Genomic DNA, 17,527 nt, shown 5'->3' with positions numbered 1-17,527 from the left:
TTGTTTTTCAAGACATCTCCAATACACACTAGATAATTTAGACTGAAATCTTAAAAATCAAAATTATAAGAATATAGGTCTAACGCTCTAAGAATGCAAGCCTTTGCACTGGAGAAGAAACTTAAAAAATGGATATAATTGTTTAAGAATGTACCCGTCTAACCATTATACTTCTGCGTCAGTAGATACCGTATAACCGTCTTAGAATGTAAGTTTTTGCATTCCTAATTTTGTATTATGTGATTTATGAAGTTTGATTAATGGATAAAATTGGTTCAAAAATTCCACCAAATTTACACAAGACTCATGATTTCCTTTATGACTGCTCATCCAACGGGCTACTAATTTAAGATATTTCATTTAACAGGCTACTGATTTAAGATATCTATACAGTAATTAATATTGCTTAATTGAAAATCCACTTTACACTCCACTCCATACCTGAAAATATGAATTCACAGTGACGAAGCCAGAATTGTGGTCCAGGAGCCCAAAACGCTCTCCATATTACCACTCCAAACCTAAAAATTCCAGCATATCTTGCTTCGACCAGTTGTTTTACCAACTCTTTTATCCACATCTTTCAATTCCTAGCTAGCCAATCTTACCGACTTTTTTTTTTTTTTTCCTTTTTTTTTGTTGGAAATCAGTCTAGCAATCCTCTGGGGAACAATTTTGGTTAATCACTTGTGTCACTATCTTTTTTTAATAAAAGTGATATAGTGAAAAGGGGGAATCTAACACAAAATATTAATTCGCAAGTTATGTCAGTTTGCTAAAGTAGTATGTTCACCCTTTCATAACCAAGTTGAAATTCTTCTTCAAAAAGAATAGTTTAATAGAAAAGACATATTTCAAAAAACAAAAATTGAAACTTAATAGAAAGAAGTCTTAATTTGAAGAAATATTTCATAAAGCTAATAATGTGATGAGACATTGGTATGAATTAAAAGTTTAGAACAAAATATTTCCACTTGTGCAACATATCAAATGTTTTTTCGTTCGAGCACCAAAAAAAAGGTGCAGCAAGCAAACAAAAGTTTGTGGGTCAAATACATAAATACAGGAAATATAAGATATAAATTAGCGAATAATAAAACACGACAAGGACTTCCCTGCAAAAAATCCTCGATGTTTTTCGAATTTTCGGACCGTTGGCCGACAAGGTAACCGTTAAGATTCACAAACCACAACAAAAGAAAAACTTCCACGGCCTTGCCCAATCCTCAATCCAATACCCCACAAACATTGCTTCTAATCAGAAAACAGAGAAATCATTGACAGAGAGAGAGAGAGAGAGAGAGAGAGAACCCCATTAGTCAATGGGCTGCGTTTCATCGAAACTGTTCAAGAAAGAAGATAACAATGGCGGCGGGGAATACGTCATCAACCACGTCGTCTCTCTCACTTCCAGCACCTACGGCGTCCTGAACCTTGAAAATGACCGACAACCCACCAAAGACAGCGCTGAGGAGAGTAAGAGGGTGGCGAAATCTTCGCCTCCCCGCGAAGATCCGGAGGTTATCAACGCTTGGGAACTCATGGAAGGACTCGAAGAAGGAGTGCCCATCGCGAATCCAGCGAAGAAGAGCCCGAAATCGCGTGCTCTGCTTCGCGGGTTTGTGGATTTCGATTCGAGGAGTCCGTTCAAGTTGTTGAATCAGATCGGGTCGCCGTTGAAATTGAAGCGATATGGAGGGAAGGAGAATAGTAAAGGGAGAGTGGTGAATGTTAATGTGTTGGGTTATAGCCCGAAACAGGTTCTGAAGCCGAAAAATGGTGGTGAGAATTCGTGCAAGAAGATGTTGAATTGGAGCCCCGGCGTAAAAGGGTCGCCAGTTGCGGCGAAAAGGCAGAGCTTTGGCAGCGATTCGTCGCAGAGGAGTTTTAGTCTCCTGTTTGATCCGGAACTTGTTGCTTCTTACGAAAAGGAAATGTCTGAGGAAAAAGAGCAGATCAAGAGGATGGTTCCGCCATCACCAAAGCCCCGAAAATTGAGGAATTCGTCCAAGGATTCAGAGTCTATGCTGCAATTATTCAAGAAAAAATGCCCACCGGGGGGAGAAAATGCTGTGGTTGTGTACACAACTACACTCAGAGGAATTCGGAAGACTTTTGAGGATTGCAACAACGTCAGATCCATCGTGGAATCACACCTCATTCATGTTCTCGAGCGCGATATATCTATGGATTCGGGTTTTAAGGAGGAGATAAGGGGACTAATGGGTACCAAGGAGGTTAAGGTTCCACTTGTGTTTGTGAAGGGGAGGTTGATTGGTGGCGCCGATGAGGTGGTGAAGTTGGAGGAGGAAGGGAAGCTTGGGATTCTGTTTAATGGGATTCCAAGGGCGGTCATGGGATGCAAAGGCTGTGCCGGAATGAGATTCGTGATGTGCATGGTATGCAATGGAAGCTGCAAGGTTTTGGATGAGTTGCAAAAGAAGATGGTAAAATGTGGTGAATGTAATGAGAATGGTTTGATCCACTGCCCAATTTGTTGCTGCTAATTGTAATTCCATTGACAGATTTTCAGGTTTTCGTGTTTACGAAATCTTTGGTTTTCTGAAGGCAGAACAAGGATTTTTTTATGTGATTAGTGGGATTCTAAAGTGTGTTTTAGGCCCCCTTTAGATGCTGGATTTGTAGTTCAAGATTTTTTTTTTTTTTTTTTATAACTTAAAATTCTGGATTTCCACGAATTATATACAGTTTCCTGTTTTGTAAGATGAAATCCTGCTTTGTTGGATTTTTCTTGTGTTGTGAAAAAGGGCAAGTTACAGGGTTGGTTTCCATCCGAGAAGGTTTTGGGTCTCGTCCATGGCGGCCTAACTTGGAGTGATGGATTCAGTCGTCATGTTAGGAGTCAAATTCTTCCCACCAAACCCCCCATTCCTATGAGTAATTCTTTCCAAGAAATGGGAATGTGTGTGGTGTTGGAGCAGTCCCCTATTAGATTTCGACAAGGGTGGTGATGATCAGGAAAGCCTTGATTGTTGAGACAACCTACGCGATCAGCGTAGGAAGTTCATCAACATCTTGATAAGATATTTGGAATGTTGCGGGAATGACAAGAAAAGAAGAAGTTGGAGTTAGATAATTGAGGCTTCATATGACGGGGTACTTGTTTATAGAGGACACTACCATTGCAGATAAGTTATTGAGTTGTTCGTTTGAGCAAAACGTCAAAGAGTTAGATACAATCCTTCGACTTGGTAGATTATTTCAGAGGATCGACCCGAGAATTGAGAAAACTATTATTGCTTATCCTGAACGATCTTTCTTGATGCAAAATCTAAATGATCTTCGATTGAAATGATTGTTTGTAGGAGTGATCTTCGAATGAGGATTCGGAAATTGAACAGTTCCGATAATTGATTTATTCAATTAAGATACATTATTTGTAAATGTAGGATATGTGCATCTCCACATTGGCGGATGCAGTAGTATCCATAGCTAAAAGAATATTTTAGAACCAAATACTCTTCCAACCTAAACATAAAAGCAAATAGATCTGAAAATCTCCCTAGTTAACTTTAAATTCCTACACAGATACAAATCTAAAAAATATATGAAACTTCTCTAATACTTATTCCTTAACAAGGTTAAGGAGAATTGGACTCCTAACATGACGACTGAGTCCACTCCAAGTTAGGCTGCCATGGATGAGACCCGAAAATTGTCTTGGATAGAAATCAACCATGTAATTTGCCTTTTTCACCCGACCAGAAAAATCAAGCACCTGAGGCAACATCCGGAGGAGAATCAACAGAAACTTTGATTATCTGTGGGTCCTTTCGTCCGCCCTTGAAGGTCACCGTTCGATAAATTGACATATGCCCGCTCATAGCTCCAATGCCGATGGAAGGGTAGTTGAGAAAGTATGGAGGAACAGGTACAAAACTGCAAGGTATAGGCTTCCCTGTAAGCGTTTCGAGTTGGGGTCTAGAATAACTGGGAGCATAAAAATGCAGCAGGTCGTCCAGTTCAAAATCGTACAGTAAGCCGGGATTGAATGCGTTATCAGGGTTCAAGTGCCCGGATCCTATGTCTTAGGGTGCTGCTTCAGTTTTACCAGACCGATCGCGAATGGTATTTCCGTTGTTGTCCTTGGTTTTAGCTGTGCATAAGAATGGAAATTTGATAACATGTTAGACAACCGCTAGACAAGTAGACAGCGGAAGTTTAAGTTGTTAGGAATTTGTTCAATAATTTTTATCAAGGTAACAAATACACCTGTAGTCATTAAGGCGACATTATTTCCGCAGGACTCCATTTCTTGTATTAAGCTTTTAGAACTGCTGCAACACCCGCGACGTGGAACACACCGTTGAAGTACCTGAATGCATGTTGTTCGAAATTGCATCGGCGGCTTGATTTTTACTCGGTGGCGCTGCTGCTAAAATGTTGACTCCTGGTGCAGTGATGTCGGGCTGGACATAGAGAGCAAAAAAATCACAAGACTGCTTTTGCAGCAAGAAAATTTCAACTCTAATAGTTCTTTTATTCCTTGGTAAACAAGTAATTGCAAGCTTACTTTGATATTGATGTCAGGTGTTACAGAATTAGGTCCTCTCGAGGAAAACAACGCCATCTTTGGTGCCAGTTCTACACCAATTACTTCCCGAGTCTCCAAGATACCTGCGATCGGGCGTCTGGAAAATCAAACAATTAGTCAAACATGGTTCAAACTATTACTCATCTGCAAACAAACCGCTATAAATATGAATGAAATGTTAACCTTCTCGTAGCCATATAATCGGAAAGTTTGCGTCCTTCCACGCTACTAATTACCGAAGTAGGGAGATCAAAAGAAGGAAGCTGCTCGTTGAAGTTATCAAATTGATCGATGAGAATCATTCCAACGGCTCCGCCTTCTTTTATGAACTTTGCTTTCTCCACCACAGTCGTCGTTGATTTTATCCATGATACAAGCCACAATCTTTCCTCTCATCATGATTGAGTGTACCATTTCGTCAAAATCTGTAAATAACATACTGTCAATAAGTATTGAAGTTACTAACTTGACGAGCAAAAATAATGTGTGTGCAACTGTGCAAGAAAACATACCTTGCCTCGACGTGTGCTTCACCCCATCGACGAAGTTTACCCCATGAAGTGCGGCATCATTTGCTGATAGGAGTTGGTAAGGACCCTATGAGTGTTGGAGGTTGAATCCATAACCCTACAATTCATTATACAGATTAATCATGGATTTTCGACGCGATTAAACGAAGTTGTAAGGTTTCTTTAAAAAAAGTATTAGTTACCTTTATTTCTTCTTTATTGCCAAGACGTACAAAGCTAACGGTAAGAACCCAAGGAGCAACATTAATAGCTACAACAAGAAGCTAGATAATTTACCTTTCTACTATTATAAATAAAGGCACAACAAGGTGAGATAACACACTTCAAAATACACCTCAAACTAATCCAATTCTCTCTCTCCTTGCCGCCGCACCCCTCCCCTCTCTTCCTTTGAATAATTTCTCAATTAAATAGGTCAACAACAATCTTATCAATATTAGCCAAAATTTAGTCGATTTTACTTCAATAATAACTAAATTTGGCCTACTTCATAACATATCCTACAAAAAATTTGATCAAATAGAAAAATAGTTCAGTTATTAATTTTTATTTTATAAATAGACAAGCATAGTAATTAATCTATAAATAATGAAAAATATTCACAACAATAATCAAATGAAGTGAGTTTTTTAATTTTATGCAAGGAAATTTACAATATGGGGTTGGCAGGTTGGTTTCAAACTTTCTATCCACGAGATTCAAGCGTAAGATTTATGAATAAAGAGAAATACTTAAACGTGGTCAAATTAATGAAGTGATTTTTGACTTTGATGAATTTTTAATAGAATATGATAACTTCAAAATCAATTGTTTGAACTATGGTTTTACATTGTTCAAATAAGAGTACTTTATTACGTAGCTTAACTTAAATTTCACTAACCAGATATTTCCGAGTGCTCAAGAATAGTGTCGGTTAAATTTTTACATGAAAAATAGAGTAGGATTTTTTTCTCTTCCTATTCCTATTCCCTTTCTTATTCTCTTATCACAATTTGTTTTTTGTCTTTATAATTAATATAAAATATTAATATGATTTAATCGTAATCATTTAAATAAAATTTGAGAGATTAAGACACAGATTAAAAGGGACGATAATCCTCCTCCATGCAAAGCGGTTGGAGTCGGTTTGCTGTGTAGTACAGTAATTCTGACAATCAACAGCGCCCGGACAAAAACGAACCGCACACTCACTCACACAGTAACTAACAACACGGCATCCGATTCCACCGATTGTAGCGCGGTTCTTTCACCAGAGAAATCCTCCAAATTACCTCACGAGCTGCAACCAATAAAAACCTGCCACATTATATAAATTAAAAATATTTTCTATGCTGTCGCTTGGTGATTAGTGGTAGCCACTGTAAAACGTTGGAGACGCGTGCACCTGATTCAGCTTTACTGAGCAGCTCACACGTGTTGTTTTCTATGCAAGTGGTGCCGAGAGTGATAATAATATAACTCCCATCCCTCCTCCCCCAAACTCTCTCTCCTCTGTCTCCCTGCGTCTCTCTCTCTCTCTCTCTCTCTCTCTCTAAACGGCACTGACATTGGGCTCTCGCCATGGGCGGAAGAAAGAGGAAGCTGAAATCGTAAGATTTGAATTCTGAATTCTATATTTCTCAGTGAAAGCATTTCGTAATTTGCATGTTTCATTTCTTTGTTCTTTCACTCTGGATTTTGGAAATGATTGTGAGGATTTTATTAATTGGATCAATTTAGGTTTTATGGTTGAAACCCAAATGTATTTAAGTCAAGAATTAGGTTTAATTGATGAAAATTGATGTCAATTGTGAGAATTTTGATGGGTTTTCGGAGTAGGGTTTATGTCTGGCAAGATTGTGAATTTAGGGTCTTGGCGAAGTTGGGGTTACGTGAGTTTTTTAAAAGAATCTCAAATTGATTTAGGATAAAAATTAGGTTGAATTTGTTTAAAATTGGATTCAAGAGTCACAATTGAAAATTTCGACTCGGCTGTTAAATTTGTTAAAACCCCAGCCATTGTTAGATCATAGGGTCTTTTAGGAATGTAGTAATATCAAGAAACAAGGGGTAGGCTTTAATTATGGAAAAATGTTAAATTGATTGAATTCGAAGCAATTTCATGGTTTTCGGTTTCATGTTGTGCGCATTTTAATTTTTTGATAAATTTGGGCATCCAAGGTAAGGGTTTTTAGTGGTTCTTGTGTGATCATTTTTTGGTTTTTATATGAGCTCATTATGTTATAGTTTCATTAATTACTTGTTTGCCGATCTTGCTTAAGCAAAAGTACTGGTACGATCTTGTACGTTACCCAAAAAAATAGGGTAAAAGAATATGATAGTTGATTAGTTACAACCAGGTTTATCTCTTGTCGGTTGTGGGGATTGTATGTTCGCTTGTCGGATTCACACGTTGTGCGTTACCCCGAAAAGAATGTGATAGTTGATTAGTTACAACCAGGTTTCTCTCTTGTTGGTTTTGGGAATTGTGTTTATTGGTTGGATTCGTATCATCCAGTACGTTACCCGGAAATGAATATGGTTACAACCAGGTTTTTTTCTTGTCGATTTTGGGGATTGTGTTTATTTAACGGATTCGTACGATCCTTTATGTTAGCTGGAAATGAGTATGATAGTTGATTAGTTACAAACAGGTTTTTCTCTTGTCAGTTGTGGGGATTGTGTGTTTATTTGTCAGATTCGTACAGTCCAGTACAACTATTGATTTCTTGTGTGTTTCTCTTTAGTAGCGTTAACCTTAATCATATGTTATCGAAACGGTCGAACCTTTAGTATTTCTGAAATGACTTATATGCTCTTCTGTTTTGGGTGGGTGTGGATATGGTGTGTGGCTGTTTTGGCATTTGGGTTGGCGGTTACATGCTAAAGAATTCGGATTAATAATAGAAAGGAATTTAAATATGCGGATGATGTTGATTTATTCATATCTGCGTCTTAATTTCATGGAAATAATTCTTTTTCCTTTTCCATTTTGTTATAGCATACTCACCTCATATTTGTGTTGGAATTTATGATGTATAGGTTAGCTGAAACAATCACAAACAGTAACAGAAAAGTAAGCAAGAAAAAGGAGAAATTGAAGCTGCAAACTTGGTCTGACCTTCCTGCTGAACTTTTGGAACTCATTGTGTCTCGTTTAACGCTGCGGGATAATATTCGTGTGTCTGTTGTGTGCAAGAGATGGCACTCAGCTGCCATTTCTGTGCGGGTGATCAACCAATCACCATTGCTTATGTACTTTCCCAGATTTGGTGATCTATATGAATTCTATGATCCATCGCGGCGCAAAATCTACTCCTTGGAGTTACCTGAGCTGACTGGGTCTAGGATTTGCTACACTAAAGACGGTTGGCTACTGTTATACAGACCCAGATCTCACCGTGTGTTCTTCTTTAATCCCTTCACTCGCAAGATAATAAAGGTACCAAGATTCGAGTTGACTTATCAGATAGTTGCATTCTCCTGTGCCCCAACTTCTCCCAGCTGCATACTGTTTACGTTGAAACACATCAGCCCCACGGTTGTTGCTATTAGCACTTGTCGTCCTGGGGAAAGAGAGTGGACTACTGTTAATCTCCAAAACCGCTTGCCCTTTGTGAGTAGCATCTGGAACAAGCTTGTTTTCTGCAACGGAGTCTTTTATTGTCTGAGCCTCACCGGTTGGTTAGGGGTGTTCAACCCCGAAGAACGCAGTTGGAGTGTTCTTGCTGTTCCTCCACCCAAGTGCCCAGAGAACTTTTTTGCCAAAAATTGGTGGAAAGGTAAGTTTATGACAGAGCATGAGGGAAACATATTAGTTATATATACTTGTTCAAGTGAAAACCCAATTATATTTAAGCTGGATCAGACAAACATGGTTTGGGAAGAAATGACGACCCTCGATGGTGTGACACTCTTTGCGAGTTTCTTGTCGTCTCATGCAAGAACTGACCTCCCTGGAATAATGAGAAACAGTGTCTACTTCTCGAAAGTCCGTTTCTACGGAAGGTGTTGCATATCCTACTCTCTCGACTCTTGTAGATACCACCCTCGCAAGGATTGCCATGACTGGGGAGAGCAAGATCCTTTTAAGAAGATTTGGATTGAAGCACCTCAAGACTTCTCAACCTTAAATTGGTGAAAGTTGTAGTGAATAACTCGCGACAGCGCGATCAATTGGATGTTGTGCAATAGTATAGATGGGTTATGTGTAACAAGTTGCTTATTGGGGTCAATCATACTCCTTAAGAAACTCATTCAAATCTGAACTTCTTTCTTAATGTGCACGTTATCCTCGAGTTATGTAAACATTTTCAGACATGATGTACAAATGCTTCATTTTCTAAGTTCGTAAACTTTAGCTTCTCTCCATGTTTTAAGACCCCAAGGTCGAGTAGGTAAAGTGAGTTGCATAAGGTAAGGTACTACACGGTCGAGTAGGTAAAGTGAGTTGCATAACCTTGTTTTAGTTTAAGCGTACCACACGGGCGTCGGCAGAATCAAACTACATTTGATTTTGTAACTTAAAACCAACTGCACAACCACAAATGTGTACATTCCTTCGTACGCCCAAAGTACTTGATTGTCAATCCAAGACGCCATCTTATTTCCGTTTTCTTGAAACAAGAGACAGAACTCACTAATTAATACGGGTTGTAGCGACTGCGGCCACGACTGCTCTCACCGCTTTGCCTTCCACCACTTGAGCTGCCACCGCCACCACTTCTTCCACCTCGGGATTGCGGTGGAGGCATCTGTGGTTGTACTCCCGGCTGTTGCCTAGAGAAAGAAACGCAGAGTTCAACTTCAGAGTAAAAATAGGAACTTCCATATGCAAGAGATCAGCAGGCAATATATACGAGACTGATTTGTACAGGCCCGTAAATTAACTATGAGACAGTACATGCAGCGAACAAATACCAAAAGAAACGATACTTACAGGACATATCCAATCCTTCCATCAGGCAAAAGCATAGGCATCATTGCCATGCCAGCAGGAGTTGGTCCCCTACCGTATATCAGTGGCTGCAAGAAATTGAGACCTATATCAGCAAACATATCCAGAGAAAGTTTGCTAAAAACTGAGTATCGACATAGGAAGCATTGTAGGAAGTTAAATGAGCAATTTTTTTCCTTTTTGAAGTTGGTCTCACGGGAGAGACGTTGCAGTTGCTGTTGTCCAAATTGTTACATAAACAAAGAAACTTTTAATTTGTGACTAACTTTATTATAACATACAAATGCAGTTTCCCCGTATGTTCAATATGTCATCAGATTAACAGACAGTTAACCCTATTTATTTATTTTATGCCACAATAATACTATAATTTAAACCTTACTTGCGCAATTCCCGGACCACCATATCCAGCACCTAAGCCACCACCATACTGGACTACCCCCTACCATGCCATAACCAAGACGTGGTGGGTAGGTCGGAAGTAAGGCTGACCGTTGTTGAGTTGATGATCCAGAAGACTTCTGATCTGATTGTGGTTTTGCAAGAGAACACTCCAAAACTTGACCTATGACACATAAGATTATGAATTAAGATTCTCTACTGAAAATTTGGTTTGGACTACTGAGAATAGTAAAAGAGCATAAGAAAGCTACCATCAATTTCATATTTTTCAGTGTTCTTCAATGCCTTCATGGCACATGCCCTTTCCGCAAAGTGCACAAAACCAAATCTGCTCTTTTCCTGTCCCGCTTTTGCAGGTGGGAGAACCACCTTTGTGATCTTTCCATGATGTTCAAACAGATCCTTCAGCTGATCCTGAGTAATGTCTTTTGGTAAATTCTTGACATACACAGCCTTAACCTGTATCAATCAAAACAAAGATGTCATGACTCAAGCAAAATCCACAAGTAATAATGCAAAGGGAGAACAAGTCCACATGCGTAATGTTGCACATAGAAGTCAGAGGTCTAATGCGGTGGAGATCATGGAATGGAGTATTCAGATACTAAAAATGAAAGGAAAACAAATAAAGAGTATTTCCAGTTCAAAATTATTTTCAGTTCAAAGTTTCGAACTGTAAAGGAGCACATGTAATAAGCTCAGCATGATCCTTTTTCTCCTCCTCGTCCTCTGCATCAGCAACGATCATCTCTTCATCACCATCTGAGCTTTTCTGTCCATTAGATTTTGTAGCAGGTCGCTTGTTGTCATCCTCTTCCTCAACCTCCTCTTCAGGATCTTCTTCTTCCTCTTCCTCCTCTTCTTCCACCTTGACTTCCTCCTCCTCCTCTACTTCTTCATACTCAACCTCCTCTTCTATTGTTTCCTCGGGATCATTGTCTCCCTCCAGATCCACCCGCTCGTCAGATTCTACAAGCCTTTCAGATGCATCCCCAGAAACATTTGTCCTTGTTTTCGGCATCTTATATATCTAGAAAGACAAGCTTGCAAGGCAACTGTGAAGAAAGCACAGAGGCCAGAAGCATTCACAGAAGAAAGAATACAGAAATGGAAAGGTGGAAACAACATGAGAGGCCAAACGAAGTTGCAGGGTAAGAATTTCGAAAGAATCTGTGCCATGAGGTATGGATTCGAGGACTTGCAAAGTCAATGATTTTCAATTAAGGGGCCATTATATTGTAAAAATAGTAACAGAGACAGCAACAGAAGAATTCTGCATGATTTATCAAGGGGATGGTGATGCTCAGCAGGCGAAACAAACAATGAAGCAGTGAATTTCTCGGATATTTAGATATCGACATTTGACAGTAAATGGATGGTGTAATTGTTTATCTATCTATCTGGAGAGGTTCATGCACAAGGAGGACAAAAACAAAAAGGAAAAAAAACATGAATAAGAAATCAAACAACATATAGTGGAAATCATAGATATACAATAACACATTGTAGATTACAGCTGAAACAGTAAGAGGGTGACAAGTTGCAAAGCACTGAAATTTTCAGATTCTAGCATTCCCTTCGATATAAAGACGGCTATTACTTTCAATAAAACAAGATTATACTGAAGCTTGAGAAAAAAATGAAACCCAACCCGACCCAACCGCATCCCACTTTTTCTTTTTCTTTTTCCCTTATACAAGGGATATTGGGAGAGGGGGAATTGAACTCGTGACCTCTGAAGCAAGGGGGAATGCTATTAACCGACTAAGCTACAAGTCCCTTGCTTAATCCCATCCAATTAAAAAACAACTAAATGCCTCAAATTTTAGAACTTGTAAACAATTCCAACCACCCCAAAATTACCTTAATTTCCCTAGAGTGTTGTTATTCCCACCCCGTGTTTATCTCCCCGCCCACTTTTTAATGAAAATTTTAGTTACAAGTTTTCCCATTTGTAAAATGACCGATAAGGACCTTAAAAGATATATAATGATAATAGGTTGGGCACGAATAGGTAACAGGAGCCCTAGACTCACATTGGGTTGTGAAAGGAATGGACAATATGTAAGCCGAATTCGCAAAAAAAACATAAAGGATGAAGCAGAAGGAATTGTGGAACGAAAAGGTGGATGCCCTTTCTAGTTAAAGGGCAACAAGCTATAGCAACTGATGATGGTTGGATATTGATGCTAGTTATTGGAGTGCATAATCACACAACAGCAGAGCATTTGAAGGGTCATTCATTTTCTGATAGATTATCGTCAGAGGAGACTTCGTTGTTGGGAAATAGCATTTCAATCTTCTAACTTTTTATGGTGGGTGAGATTATAATGTGGGTGGGGAAATAAAACACTGGCTCTTTTTGCCTAAACCCAGCCAACCCACCAACATTTAATTCGTTTCCCTCTTTACATTTCTACACAGAAATAACACTACCCAAGTAAACAAAAGCCATTATTTTGCATTTTTAGTTATCCAATTAAGAAATGAGAACAAAAAATTGAACATTTCAACGAAAATAAGCCCAAAAAAAAACAAAAATTAGAGAGAAAAATCCAATTAAAAACAGTGTAAACTTTGATAGTACCTGGTTCGGTGATTCGAACAATTAATTCAGCTGCGGAACCAATTTGTTCAATTTGGAAACCCTAACTCGGTGCTCTGAGCTCGAACCCAACGAATGGAAACAAAAACAAAAACGAAAACGAAAAGGGAATTGCTTTTTGAGGTTTGAGTGTCGTCTTGCGAATTTTTGACAGAGATATGTTCAAAGTTCATTGGATATGTAATCTTTGATATTGGACCGTAATGAGTTAAAAATATTCATGATCAACCCTGACCGAATCATTGTAAGTTAAAATATTCATGTTATACCCTCTATTGCATTTTTGAATGACTAAACGATGGATTCATAGCAATGATCTTCGAATAAACATTAAAATTTTGAACAGTTCAATTATAAAATTTACACGTGAAAATACGTTGTTTGCAAAAGATAGGACAAAGTCCTCCATCAATTAGACAGCCCAGCTCACAGTTTTTGCATAGATTAGGCAAACTTGCAGCTCAAGGCATCAAAAATATGAAGTCGAAATAAAAATTGAAGGGTAAAGCATTGAATCTGCAAAACATGAAACAAAAAACTCAACACAGCAATCTCGCGGATAATGAATCGCATGAAGTTTGAAGGACTAGTAAAATTTGAATATCTGAGACTTCTGCATATGTCAAATAGCGAAGATCTTAATCACTTCGCTGCCATAAAATTCGAAAAACTGCGAAATATAGTGTTAAAACTACATGACCAACTACATTAATTGTCCCATCATGATGTAACTAGGAAGCGCCTTCCCGCTTACAACTGAATCTCGTTGTAACTCAGACGAACAAGACTTTATATTCCCCGTTTACAATCTGACAGAGCTGATTGTAAGTGTATGTGTCTGCAAATAGGTGACGAAAAAATTGAATTATATCAGAACCTGCAAAAGAACCTGGAATAGTAGACTCTAATACCCAAACGATTAAGCACTAAATAGACCAAAAAGATGAACTGTGGCATGGACACCGAACAAGGGGGTACATTTCAGGTTTCTCAAATTTATAACTACTTCTGGACATAGTTCATTGGTTCCAAAAGATTAAACACCACAGTTTGAGGACATAGATTTTGGGATGCTAAATTAACGCAAGCATTCTATAGAAGTTTCATGCAAGATAACCAATTTGAAGAACGAACATACCCCGCGATTAAAATGGGAACTCACTTTTTAAGGTTATGTTGATGCATGTTTAAGCTCCAGTTTATTTTGCTTTAAACAGTTAGGCAGAAACTGTATATTTCGGTTCTTAAAAGTGTCGATAAAATGAACTGTTTTCTGGCAACTTTAAGCTGAAGCCCCTTTCTAAAGATGCTGAAGCCCCTTTCTAAAGATTCAACTTCACCCAATCCCAAATCCAAGCACCATAAACTTCCGACAGTGACAATTACATATTTATTGTGAACCCTAGGTAGAAACTGAAGAAGGCTGGGGAAAAAGGAGGCATACCAGTTGTCTCTCCGAGGTTGGTCCACGTGTCAGCTTGGATGGACGTATCACTGTCAGCAATGCCTATGACCTCAACAAATTTTGTAAGACGAAACGTTGGGATGCCCTTCACAACTAGCTGGCTTTCATCAGTAGATTTTCCAATGATAGTTTCACCCTCAATTTGCACCACCTGAATCAGTGCCCGAACCCGCTTTCCAACATACAATCGCAACAACTCTGCATTGACAAAAACTGCAGGATTCATATCCTGCAAAACGAAACAAAGGTTGATTTCCTCAGAAGCTCACCAAAATCATAAACTGCTCATTGACAAAATAAATAAATAAATCGCATACAAGATGCAAAATCATCTCCAATTTTACAAAAACCCAAAACCCCTTATGCAATTAGATGGTACAGAGGAAAACCCTAAGAGAGCTGCAATAAAGTAGTTAAAGGGCTCGTTTGAGAGCTGCTTCTATAGGAAACACTTCCTTGACACTTCTGTTAGAAGTGCTTTTATTATAAACATGTCAAAAAATTTATTAAAAAACCAAGTGCTTCCTGAAAAAGCACTAGAAAGCTCTCCCTCAAGAGTGATTCTTCAAAAAGCACTAATGGGTCAGAAGTTTTTCACCCAAATGAAGTTAGAAGTGCTTTTGATTATCATAAACACGTTTAGCCCTTCCATAACAAAATCCCAAACAAGCCCAACAATTGAATATTTTCGGCATTCTTTATCTCATCACTCTCATGTGGACGTCAATTGAAATCATTAGAATATTTTCTTTATGGTGAAATTCGTAATCGATTTCGAAAATCAAACAATCGTGCGTAAAGCCTAATATAACTAACATCAACATGAAATTATTCTAACAGCACCCTGCTCAATCCAATTTCATACATAATTAAATAAAAAATGACGACAAAATCAACGCAGTAAATCAGCACTTGAAAACAATATTTAAAATCGAACAAAAAAAAGGAAAAAAAAGCACATTGAATCACTGCGTTTGGTTACTGAGAAACAAAAATCGAAAGTGAAATGAACTTTCCCTTTCGGCAGTTTCTCCGTAAGAGCCAAACGGTGGGTTTCTCATTCGAGAGAGAGAGATGGATTCGAGATCTTACTCGACGGCGGGGAGGCATCGTCGGAGAATGGAGTGGAAAGAGAGAAGTAGGGTTGGAAATTGGGAGGTTGAGCCACAGAAAGGGCTGGACTCCAAGCGCGGCAAAAATGAAATGATCAAGGGATTTCGCAGTGTGAGGATTTTATGGAGAAATTTTTAGTTGGAACGGAACACGAGTGGTATATCACGTGTTTTTATATAAGTGGTGAGAAATTTTATTTTTTCAGTTGTTAACTTTTTAACACACATATCTTACCATTTATATAGCGACACCTAGTGTACCATTCTGTATGACGATCATACTAAAAAATCTCTCGATTTTATGGGGGCAACTTCACCGCTAACCCTGCAACATGTGGATTTAAGTTTTGTAAAACAATTTCTCACATAATCTAAATCTACATTAATGAAACTCTTTTTATTAATTTGTTGAGCCATATATTTTCACAAACAAAATATATTACATTAATGAAACTCTTTTTGTTAATCCTGCAACACATGGATTTAACTTTTGTAAAACAATTTCCCGCATAATCTAAAATTACATTAATGAAACTCTTCTTGTTAATAAAAAAAAGTGAAAAAACATCTTTATCTTTTATCACAACAAAAAAGTTAAAGACAGTAACGTAATTTCATAAAACAAAATTTTGTTTTCTTTTTTTTAACATCATTTATATGTAAGTTTATCATCTCTAATTTTTTTCTCTCCCTCTTCTCCTCACTCCCACGTTCTCCTTCACTATGTTCATTTCCCCTTCAATTTTAACAACTAAAGTAAAAAATTCCACACACTTTGTGTGTGGGCAACAGGCATACACTAGTACTCATAACAGTTAGGTATTTTATATACTTATTTTTTAATTTGATCAAATAAAAAATAAAGTGTTTTTGTTTTTTAAAATCGAATAAAAATTAATAACATGTTCATTATAGAGATGCTATGATAAAATATACGTAATGTTTTAAAAAAATAAATTAGTTTGTGCGATATTAAATTATTGTCCATAATTTTACGTTGTGGTAGAAACCAAATTATCTTAAAAAAATTAATTAGTTTGTGCAATATTACATTATTGTTCATAATTTTACGTTGTGGTAGAAACCAAATTATCTTAAAAAAATTAATTAATTTGTGCGATATTACATTATTGTCCATAATTTTACTCTATGGTTTGTAGACGAAGAAGATTTTATTAATGGGTAGTGCATATTCACACACTCATTTTTATTTATCAATACTCCTTACAATTTTTTGTCGGCATATCGAATAAATTGAAAAAGACTAATTGCAAAAATTAACAAGAATGTGTGACAAAGTAAAAATTGGTGTACTAATAGGTAACACGGTAATTAAGTAAATTTTTATATTTTTTTATAAAACATTCGCAGCCCAATCTCATGAGAAAAAGAAAAAATTTCGCACATGTGTAGTTACTAGTCAATTTATAATAATTTTAGAGTGAACTTATTCCCACTCCAATGTATTATCTTCTCATCTATCTTTTAATGAATTTTTTAATTACAAATTTGTCCATTTGCAAAAAGACTGATAAGGACATTAATTATCTTGTTTTGCTTAATTAAAAAAAAAGGGTTGGTTGTGGGAGACGATTTGTCTACCTTAAACCCCAACTCATATTTTCATCTCCTATCATTCAAAGAAAGTAAAACAAATATCAATGGACTTAAATGATGACTTTTTCATTGAAGAGGTGGAAGATGACGCTTCTACGGAAGAAGTAGAAGATTATGTTGCCATTGAAAAGGTAGAAGAATAATTTGTGTGTGGGTCATTTGAATTTGTCCATCGTATTTTTGATTTTGTCGTTGTCGAATTCTTTTGAATTTGGATACCTTTGTCGTTTCCATTTGACTATGCAGACCTCAGTGATTTTCATTTACATATTATTTGTTTATATTTTTTAAGACACAATTTTATA

General features: G+C 37.4%; 5 protein-coding genes and 1 pseudogene across 5 annotated transcripts; 2 read left to right on the top strand and 4 right to left on the bottom strand.

Moving 5' to 3' along the window:
• The first annotated feature begins 1,230 nt into the window (after positions 1 to 1,230).
• On the top strand, positions 1,231 to 2,588 carry LOC103929476 (uncharacterized protein At5g39865-like). Its single transcript, XM_009338685.3, has one exon. It carries the CDS (start codon positions 1,323 to 1,325, stop codon positions 2,505 to 2,507), a length of 1,185 nt encoding a protein of 394 aa, XP_009336960.2. The 5' UTR covers positions 1,231 to 1,322; the 3' UTR covers positions 2,508 to 2,588.
• Positions 2,589 to 3,731: 1,143 nt separating this feature from the next.
• On the bottom strand, positions 3,732 to 4,857 carry LOC103929490 (subtilisin-like serine-protease S). Its single transcript, XM_048567937.1, has 5 exons — positions 4,739 to 4,857; positions 4,535 to 4,652; positions 4,337 to 4,430; positions 4,073 to 4,117; positions 3,732 to 3,919 (listed from the first exon to the last, which is right to left on the bottom strand). The coding sequence occupies exons 1-5, from the start codon at positions 4,855 to 4,857 to the stop codon at positions 3,732 to 3,734; spliced, it is 564 nt and encodes a 187-aa protein (XP_048423894.1).
• A 1,681-nt stretch (positions 4,858 to 6,538) lies between these two features.
• Positions 6,539 to 9,429, top strand: LOC103929475 (F-box/kelch-repeat protein At1g57790-like). Its single transcript, XM_009338684.3, has 2 exons — positions 6,539 to 6,674; positions 8,107 to 9,429. Exons 1-2 carry the CDS (start codon positions 6,646 to 6,648, stop codon positions 9,203 to 9,205), a joined length of 1,128 nt encoding a protein of 375 aa, XP_009336959.2. The 5' UTR covers positions 6,539 to 6,645; the 3' UTR covers positions 9,206 to 9,429.
• Positions 9,430 to 9,544: 115 nt separating this feature from the next.
• LOC103929491 (heterogeneous nuclear ribonucleoprotein Q) lies at positions 9,545 to 10,976 on the bottom strand. The gene is given in 6 exon segments (XM_048567936.1): positions 9,545 to 9,843; positions 10,004 to 10,089; positions 10,404 to 10,454; positions 10,456 to 10,586; positions 10,675 to 10,882; positions 10,959 to 10,976. Coding segments are annotated over 6 exon segments (630 nt in total). The 3' UTR covers positions 9,545 to 9,707.
• LOC103929493 overlaps positions 10,879 to 17,527 on the bottom strand; it is a 32,939-nt pseudogene continuing 26,290 nt past the window's right edge.
• Positions 13,592 to 15,724, bottom strand: LOC103963602 (replication protein A 14 kDa subunit B-like). Its single transcript, XM_009376432.3, has 3 exons — positions 15,586 to 15,724; positions 14,473 to 14,722; positions 13,592 to 13,866 (listed from the first exon to the last, which is right to left on the bottom strand). The coding sequence occupies exons 1-3, from the start codon at positions 15,601 to 15,603 to the stop codon at positions 13,802 to 13,804; spliced, it is 333 nt and encodes a 110-aa protein (XP_009374707.1). The 5' UTR covers positions 15,604 to 15,724; the 3' UTR covers positions 13,592 to 13,801.

The sequence above is a fragment of a genome, unplaced genomic scaffold, assembly GCF_019419815.1.
Source record: "Pyrus x bretschneideri cultivar Hongxiangsu unplaced genomic scaffold, Pyrus_bretschneideri_v1 Contig47, whole genome shotgun sequence".
In the NCBI taxonomy this organism is placed as follows: Eukaryota; Viridiplantae; Streptophyta; class Magnoliopsida; order Rosales; family Rosaceae; genus Pyrus; species Pyrus x bretschneideri.
The sequence above is the reverse complement of the archived record's forward strand: the minus strand, read 5'-3'. Positions and strand labels throughout refer to the sequence as shown.